A 9,618-nucleotide genomic window follows, 5' to 3' on the forward strand; every position below is an offset into this window, starting at 1 on the left:
CAATATGAATTTGATTGGATTGTAGACATGCAACATGGGAGCCTTGATGAATATGTCCAAAGGATGCACTAAAGGGGACACATTTATGTGTCACATGTGACGTGTTAATCTGACTACTCCGATTACTATTACTTTAATATTTCCCATTTTTATTGATTAAATTAAATAAATAAAATATTTTTTTTAAAAAAAGTATGGTGATAGATCATAGATCCAACATAAATTTTATGCTAACTAGACTCATGTTCACTAACTATCACATGACAATAAAATAGTATTTTGTTAATATTTAAATGGATTTTAATCCAATCAACTTCAGTAAACATCATCCCTAAATAATCCAAATGTCATGAATGACGGAATCAAGCCGGAAACTTTCTGAAAATTACAATATAAAAATTTTCAGATTTATTTATTTATTTATTTCTAGAATAGGGATCCTTACCTAATATTAATTGTTGATGTATTAGGTTAATCATATAACGAAATATTGGATTAAAATTTTATAACATGTAGCCTAAAAATATTGTCACGACCTCGTCGTATAAAATACATACATATTATCCGTCATCATAAAATAACATATACACAAAACGACATGTAATACAAATACAAATACAAAAAAACTTGTATAAAACGTTTTTACGAGTTAATTTTGTGAACGAATGGTTCATGAAAAAAATTATTTTTAAATCAAAAATATTACTTTTTACCGTAAATATGTATTCAGATATTTGTCTAAACATAAATCCGTAAAATCGTTGATGAGGGCACATTTTTTCCTGTATCAAATATGTACGATGTAATGATGTTTATGATGTTCCTTATATGTATTCTATATATGTTACATCAATCTATTTCGTCAAATATTATGTAGATTGACCTGATTTCATAATTGGATAATATTATATTTATCCTTAAAAGAACGTCCATTGCAACCTTATTTACTTCTTTATCCATATAATTCCTGCATCTGAGTCAGTCGAATTTTCAAAGCTGAATCTTTATCCCTCTGTTGCTTCTCTTCTCTTCTCTCTCCCGGGTCACCCTTTAATTTTAAACTTTGCTTCACCCCATTTCCATCCAAAGATTCTGGCCTGCCGCCATTGATTATCACATTCTCCTGCATTCGTAGGAAATCATAGAGAGGCGAAATAGGAAACTTTACACGGAACAGGGAGGGAGGGTGGAGGGAACAGAACAAAGATCCGATTTTTTTCTAGTTGTGGAACGGACAAAATTAGGACTGATGGTCAAAGATGCGGTCTTTTTACGTTTTCATGGGTTGAAAAATCGGTTTCCTGAGAAGGGGTATTTGCTGTAATGTGAAGCATTACAGTGGTTGTACTTCTCTTGGAATTTTGGTTGTGGGGCATGGAAAGTCGTAGGAAGTAGGGGGGGACAATACCACAATTGGGTTGTGTTTTCGTGGACGGAAAAAAATCAAGAAAAGGTGGGAAAAAAAATGATGGGTATTAATCTGGTGATGACAGTGATTGGGTTTGCGGTGAGTACTTTGTTTATTGTGTTTGTTTGCACAAGGCTCATTTGGGCTCGGATATATCTGACTGCGTCGAGGCGTTCGTTAGCCAGGGCTTCTAGATCTGATGTTGGCATTGTAAGAACTTGTTTTCAGTACTGAGTAATTCCATTTGGTTGCAGATTTTGATTCACATGTTTTGGCCCATAATGTGTTGTACATTCGTTGGCTTGTGTTTTGCTCTGCCGTTGCTCATTGTCTTTTGTTACTGTGTAGCTGCATTTTGTTTTCTGGCAGTGGTTGAGATTCATTCGAAGCAATTTTGAGATTTTCTTTTTTCTTCATAGAACAGTCCCAAATACTACCTTATTCTTCCTCCTGACAAAATTGTGTTTTGCTCCCAATCAGACTTATTGCATTATATTGGTTCTTGAAATCGCTGCTGCGTATCAAATTTCAGCCTTTTTCTGTGTATATCTGTGTCTGTTCTATGTATGTACATGGCGAGTTGGAGTCTACCTCAACCACCGTGTTCAGTGGGATCTAGAAAACGAACCTTGGCTCCACTACATTATATGCAGCATGGCACTAAATATTCTTTCCTCGAATTGAGTTTTTTTTTTTTGCCACCTGCTCATTCTCTGTTTGTTTGCTCATGCAATTTCTGAAGTCTATCTTTTTTAATGGAGTGTAACTCCTATTGCCCTTGCCCTTTTATTTCTGCTTTTCACTTTTAGATTCTTCACCCAATTACTCGAATTTTGTATATTTCGGAAGCAAAATTTAAGTTTTAAAAGAATTGCATGTCAAATTTGATTTTGTTTCTAATGTAAGGGGGCAACCGCTAGTCACGCCATTCAATCCAGACTGTCACTATCACATCCTTATTACGGGCTAGCACACCTACGTGTACTATGTTGCTAACCACATCAAGACACCATCATTCTGTTGTTAATTTTGTTGTTGATATTTGATCGTTGCGTATGTTTGTCTTGACTCTTGCCATGATGTTATGACACATGGGAATCCTGATTTATCTTTGCTTTGAACCACTTGTAACTCAGATCTAAAGGATTGTTTTTCTGACCTTTTTCATACAGTTAGAGCGCGGTCTTCACTGTCTTGAGCCTCTTGAGGTCTCCAAATTTCCTGTGAAAAAGTATGGAGAACTGTGCTTATCCTCAAAAGAAAATGCTCTGTAAGTTCATCAATCTTCTATGATCCTATGAGTTTACGCGAAACTTGTCTGCTGAACATGAAAATAAGATTTAAAAGCCGTCAAGTTTTAAGTGTTACGCCATACCATTCAGAAGACGTGAGCATTTTCCCTCCGTTTCTATTAGTTTCCAAGCTAAGCAAATCGAGTCCATCGTAGGTACATATTTTTCAATAGATCTAGCCCTGTTTGTATGCAGGCATTTTTAAGTATTCCCATGCCTCTTCATATTTGCTGCCTACATTTACAACTCTTTTTGTTCAGACTTCAGAATGTTGGAGGTAATTGTGTAATGAAAATGGATCGAGCTCAATTTTCTTAGCATTCTTTGCAGGGTTTGATAAGTCACCAAGACTTGATGATGTTTTTTGAAATTTCATGAATAGCTTTATCCTCAGGGCACTTTTGTTTATTGATTATGCAATCTTACAAACCAAGTATGCCTTATTGTCACCCCTGGTTTTCATTCCGTGTTTCTTGGGTTTCAAATCACGATCCTAAAAGTTGAAACGACAGTATCACAATTTTCATGAAATTTGCTTTTGCGAATATGTTAATGACCTCTTTCCTTTGAGAGTCAGGGCGAGTTCTTTAGACTACCTGATGTTTTTGAGGCTTCTGTGCCAAATGCAGCTCCCATTCTTTATCAAATTCTTTTCTTGGTTTCATTTTTCCCTCATTAAGGGAAGACACTCGTAAGAGTCACTTTGTGCATCCCAATACTCAATAAATACAAACTCTAATAATTAAACTACCACAAAGTAGGAACAAATTAAGTTTTTTCTTTGAATTTTTGTAATCGACAACATAGTATTTGTATCTTCTGTTTACTGTCTAAAGTCATCGACTCTTTTTTATGCATTCAACATTTCAACCTATGAAAATGAATAATTGATTGGTTCAATCGTTCAACTGGGCCAGACCCGGTGCAGTTCCAGTTGAAATGGCCTAAATAGTTGTCTTGATTATCCTTGAAATCAAATGTACATCATTATTGCTAAATTATCACTTGCAGTTTGTGTTATGTTGTTTTCTGGTCACCCGCTAATGTCAGATAAAAAATTTTCATCTCAGGTGCACTGTCTGCCTATCCGAATACCACAACGAGGATATGCTACGCATCCTGCCAGTCTGTGGACACTCATTTCATGCTACGTGTATCGACATATGGCTGCACCAGCACTTCACGTGTCCTATATGTAGGATTTCTCTTCGGGAGCTTCCTGAGCGAAAATGGTACATGCAACCGATGTTTAGTTCTGCTGTACGGACCCAGCATACCATGCAATCTATCAATGCACATAACTGTCATTGCATTTCACATGAGCATAGGTGCTCTTTGAGTTCCAGCGACACTCGAATAATGGGCTCAATCCAGGAGAGGGGTGGTCATGATGCTAGAGTTGGTGGCACTGCCTTGACCGATGGTGATCGGATGGATAAAGACTTCGTAAATTTGAAAGTCGAGAGCCCATCGAATCAGTGAGCTCAAGCCATTTTTCAGCTACACTACGATCCTAGTGTGTTCACTTTTATTCACAATGGTTCTTCACTCTCTTCTTTTTTCTGTGCGTATGGTGTTAGATTCAAAGGCTCTAGATTATTCAAATGAACAAAATATGTATATTTATTTGTTTGTGATTTTTTGTATTCTGCATACTTTAGGGATCAATCATCGATTATTTACCTGGTCTATTCTTATCAGATTCTTCCTTTCTTTTCTTTTCTTTTCTTTTTTTTTTTACCTTATCAGTAAACTTTTTTTTATTATATTTATTCATTACACAAATTGGAGTAATACTCATGTGAGACGGTCTCATCCTCATCTGTGAGACGGTCTCATTCGTGAGATGGGTCAACTCTATCCATATTTATAATAATAAGTAATAATTTTGACATAAAATATAAAAATGACCATTGAGAACGTCTCATAAGAGTTTTTTCTTTCAAATTGCTATTTTTTTTTGTGGTCGACGTTATATGATTGCTAATTTTTTTGTGGTCGATGTTATATGACAGATCAATTATACATATTTAATAAATTGAGTAATTTGTGAAACGGTCTCACGAATTTTTATTCGTGAAACGGGTCAATCCTACACATATTTACAATAAAAAGTAATACTTTTGGTATAAAATGTAATATTTTTTCATGGATAATCGAAATAAGAGACCCGTCTCACAAAATTGACATATGAGATCATTTCGTAAAAAATTTTGCCCTTAAAACGAGAGCAATTAGATATGATATTTATTTCGGGGGTGTTAATAGCTATGAGCTTTCCATGGTCGGTTTGAATATTAGAAATAGATGTTCATGTCGTTGCTATTCATAAGATATGACTTTTGCTTTGGAAGCATCGATTAGGAAATCTTTGTTCAATTCATAAGAGAATCACTATAGTCATTGTCCACATACAGAAGCACTACTAACACAATAACACATTTTCTCGTCATTCAAAGTCTTTATCAATAGCAAGTTTACAACATACCTGGATTGAATCCATTTTTGTCCCATAAAAATGGGTTCTTGTTGCGTTTAAATACAAGACTTTTTGTAAGTTCTTATATATTGATTTGAGACGACAATATTAGTTTTTGCTAAAAAAATATGGCATAGATTTCACGAATTGTCATAGTATTTATTATTACAATATGATCTGAAACACAAATCAATGAAATATTCTCTTACACCAAAATTAGTCTTTAAAATAGACAACAAACATAGGGATTAGGGACACACATACCCTAACACATACATAGCAACACATGAATTACCTATTGTGCCCTTGGCTTGATCTTGGCCCTCAGGCTATTTTTCATCACAACAGTGAACTCCAGCTTCTCACTAAGATCCACTTTACCATTTTCATCCGGGTGACCCGACCACTCGAATTCTTGCACCATTCGGGCCAGCATCAAATTAACATGGATAGTGGCCATGCTCAAACCGGGGCAGATCCTCCGCCCGACGCCGAAAGGCATCATCTTCACGCCCGTTACGCCGGTTATATCGGCGTCCTCCCGACCCGCGAAGAATCTGTCGGGGTCGAACTTCTCCGGGTCGGACCATATGTTCGGATCCTCCGAAATTCCCGGTAGGAAGAACTCGACATTAGCATCGGTTGGGATATCGTACCCGGCTAGCTTAGCGGGTTCGGTAACAGCATGGGTTAGTGAAAAATAGGTTGGGGGGTGCTTGCGCAAGAGCTCCTTTACGACGGCGTTTAGATACGGCATCTTTTCGATATCTTTCTCGTCCACTTTCTTGTTTTCTCCGACGGTGGACTTAATCTCCTCGTACAATCTTGATTGGATTTTGGGGTTCTCGATCAGCCTCGCCACCGCCCACTCGATGCCGGTGCCGGTGGTGTCGGTGCCGCCGTTCAAGAACTCGGAGCAGAGGGTCACGATCTCCGCGTCGGACGGGGAAGATTTGCGGCCTTCGATTTTGAGGTCGAAGAGGGTGTCGAGGTATGAAAACGAAGCTGCGTTTTTGTGCGATTCTGGGTTTCGAAGTGCTTCGCGGCGCTTGTCGATGAGTGGGACAAGAGTTTCGATCTGTTGTTGCCTCACTTGGTGAACCCTTTTCCTCTGTTTGGAGAAAAATGGGCTGAGAAGGGGGAGATAGTCGTCCAATCTTGGATCAAGAACAATCAGAACAGTTTTCATCATTTGATCCACTTTCTCGATCATTTCCTCGTCCATTTCCACCCCGAAACACATGGACAAGAGTATGCAGAAGACGGCGAATCGCGCGTTTTTGAGAACCCAAACCGCGCCGTGATTGGCCGCCGCTTCATTCTTCAGCCTGTCCACGAGTTTCTCCATAGCCATCTCTCTGGCGTTCCGGAATTCCTTGAGCCTGGAGGCGCTGAGCCCGTTCTGCACCATGTTCCGCCGCAAGGACCTCCACACAGGGCCGTAGAGGCTGGCATTCACGGTGAATTTGTTGCAACTGAAGATAGTCCTCGTCGGGTTCTCCCTCGGCCGGCTGGCAAATATCTGACCTTTGACAACCAAAGCTTCGTGAGCCAAATCCGCACTGCTGATTATAATCATTGTTCTCGTCCCCATTCTCAAAGTAAAAATTGGCCCATATTCAGGTAAAAGATCCCGAACGTATTGAAAGAACTGTTTCCCCGAACCCGCCACCTGAAACAGGTTTCCCACCACCGGCCACCCGGGCGGCCCCGGCGGCAAGTTGAGCTTCTTGGACTTAGACTTATACGTGACCAAGAAAATCAAACCGGAGAGAAGGAAAGCTGAAGCTGTGAAAATGAGATGGTAGTAAGGAGAAAGCGATGAAGAAGAGAGGGAATCCATTGATGAAAAAAAAAAAAGCAGAGATGGAAGACGCCAAAGTGGGGGATAGCGAAGCGAGCTTATCAACAAGGAAAAGCTTGAAGTTACAGGTGGGATTCAATTAAAGCACTTGAAAATTTTCAACTAAAAAAGACATTGGCGTTAAATGCTGCAAACTCCAGTATTTTTCGAATACATTTATAATGTACGATACATTCACTGTATTCGAATCGTATGGAAATGCATGCAGTGAAAGGAGTTGGGTGGCAAGTGGGAAGGGAAAGGGAATACGGCGAAAAAGAGAAGCTGTTGGGGGTTATTAATAAATTTCAACCACTTTCTTCAATCATTTAATTTGCACTGCCAATTAACGTCGTGTACGTACAACGTTACACTATATTACATATTATACTTTAATTTACAAAATTATATATTTATTTTATTTGAATTTTTTTTCTAAAATACATTAAAGCACCATTTGGTGTGAAAGATAACATATTGATTGATTAATAATCATTATTTTGTCCAATGTTTGCCTCAAGTTTTTCCAAGGATTAGCGTCATGCATCATTGTCTAATTCAAGTATATTGATTTAAAATCCTTAGACATCGTTTGGTGTGAAGGATAACACATTGATTGATTAATCATTTTTGCTATGTTCAATGCTTGGCTCAAGTTCTTACAAGGATTGTTGTCATACATCATTGTCTAATCCAAGTATATTGATTTATAATCCTTAGATTATTTATCCATCATCATCCAATCCATGAACCAAACGGTGTCTTATATTATTAATATATCATCATCTAATCCATGAACCAAACAGTGCATAAAAATAATTAAGTAATTTGAAATGAAATGTATAAACCAATTTATAATCATATGTGTACGGGTAACATTGTCATTAACGTTTTTACTTCCGGTTTTTCTTTCCTTTTCTAGGAGGTAAATTAATACTCCGTTTCCGGTTTTAGAAGGTAATTTAATACTCCATATGAATGAACTCGTTTATCTATGTTTGTGTCTGTTTTAACACATATTAAGAAAACTTTCAATGTTTTATAAGTGGAAAACAAAATTAAAGTATGATTTTGATTAAGTTTGTAAAAATTTATGAATATTTTTAAAAACATTATTCTTCGAATATAAGTTTTAATACCACATCCAAAAACAACATTATAAGATTTATTAAGAAATGTATAATATTGTAAAATTCAATTATTTAATACTCAATAAATTAATAATCTATTTAAAATAATATTTTTTCCTCAGTCTGACTTGGCACAATGTATTAAATTAATATGTTCGATAAATCAATAAAATAATATTTTTTTAGAAAACTTTTGTATAAATGTAAGTTCATCAATATTATAAATTAACAATTCATTAAAATCACAAAAATAACCAGTACAATTTATTAAAATATAGTCCTATTTTTTTTTTAATAAAATTAATTTATTATTGTTTTTGTTTATATGGTGAATTTAATTTGATTAGTCGATATAATTAATATTATTTAATTATTAAAAATAATGAGTATCACTTATATATATATATATATATATATATATATATATATATATATATATATATATATATGTATGTGTACACATATATAATCAAGTTTTTATATTATATATGAATTCAAATAATGTGATTAAAGTACCGATGAAATACAATTGTTTTTATGTGATTAAATGTACATTAGTTGAATGAAAAATACGCTTTAAAATAATTAGTTTTTAATTAATGGATTGACTAATAAAATTTCACGATTTCAGTATTATTAATTATAGAGATTAACTTCATAAGTCACAATTATATAAGTCCTATTTATTTTTTGTTTGTACCAAATGGAGTATATAGATATGTTTCTTTATTTAGCAATATTTTTTCTATTAATTTTTTAATGTTCTTTAATTTGAGGTCTTGTAATTAATTAACTATTGGAAAGATAGCAAACCATTTATGTAAGCATTCATTAAAAGGATAAAATTAAAAACTTTCCTATATAATTGATATTTTCAATGAATTTTTAGTTTATGTATGAAAAACATGTATACATAACTGAGATGGAGGTAATAGTAATTTTTACTAATACAAACACTTATATGGATTTTCATTTGTACTATTAAATTTCAATTTAATATATTATTTTTGTAATTTTAGTTGTTTCTTCAAAATATATGTGACGTTTATGTGACATGTTTGTTCCCATACATTAATATTTGTAATGTATTATGAGAAATGCTCAATCTACTAACATCTTACACGGAACAGTCACGCTACTCGACATCAATTGCCCAAAATCACTTGCATTGAGATGCAAAATGATTTTGACTTTTCCCATCTTATACACATTATAAAAAAAAAACGAATTCATATAGAATATATATATATATAGATAAATAAACAACTGGTGGAAATTTCACTACCAGAATTTGTCAGTGGAGTATGTTGTTTTTATCATTCCAAAATTTTAATTATTATTTTTACTGATTTATATAAAACTATACATATGCTGATATATAGATATATGTATAACATCTTATACCTTACATTATCAAAAAACGAATTCGTGAAAGTTCAGTATTTGTCAGTGGAGTATGTTATTAT

General features: G+C 34.8%; 2 protein-coding genes across 2 annotated transcripts; one reads left to right on the top strand and one right to left on the bottom strand.

Annotated features, from left to right (window-relative positions):
* Positions 1 to 937: 937 nt before the first annotated feature.
* Positions 938 to 4,400, top strand: LOC140867381 (RING-H2 finger protein ATL38-like). The gene is made up of 3 exons (XM_073272455.1): positions 938 to 1,618; positions 2,581 to 2,678; positions 3,771 to 4,400. The coding sequence occupies exons 1-3, from the start codon at positions 1,466 to 1,468 to the stop codon at positions 4,180 to 4,182; spliced, it is 663 nt and encodes a 220-aa protein (XP_073128556.1). The 5' UTR covers positions 938 to 1,465; the 3' UTR covers positions 4,183 to 4,400.
* Positions 4,401 to 5,318: 918 nt separating this feature from the next.
* On the bottom strand, positions 5,319 to 7,249 carry LOC140864770 (cytochrome P450 77A2-like). Its single transcript, XM_073269116.1, has one exon. The coding sequence runs from the start codon at positions 7,020 to 7,022 to the stop codon at positions 5,475 to 5,477; it is 1,548 nt and encodes a 515-aa protein (XP_073125217.1). The 5' UTR covers positions 7,023 to 7,249; the 3' UTR covers positions 5,319 to 5,474.
* Between the last annotated feature and the right edge of the window lie 2,369 nt (positions 7,250 to 9,618).

This window comes from Henckelia pumila, chromosome 4 (genome assembly GCF_033568475.1).
Source record: "Henckelia pumila isolate YLH828 chromosome 4, ASM3356847v2, whole genome shotgun sequence".
Taxonomy (NCBI): Eukaryota; Viridiplantae; Streptophyta; class Magnoliopsida; order Lamiales; family Gesneriaceae; genus Henckelia; species Henckelia pumila.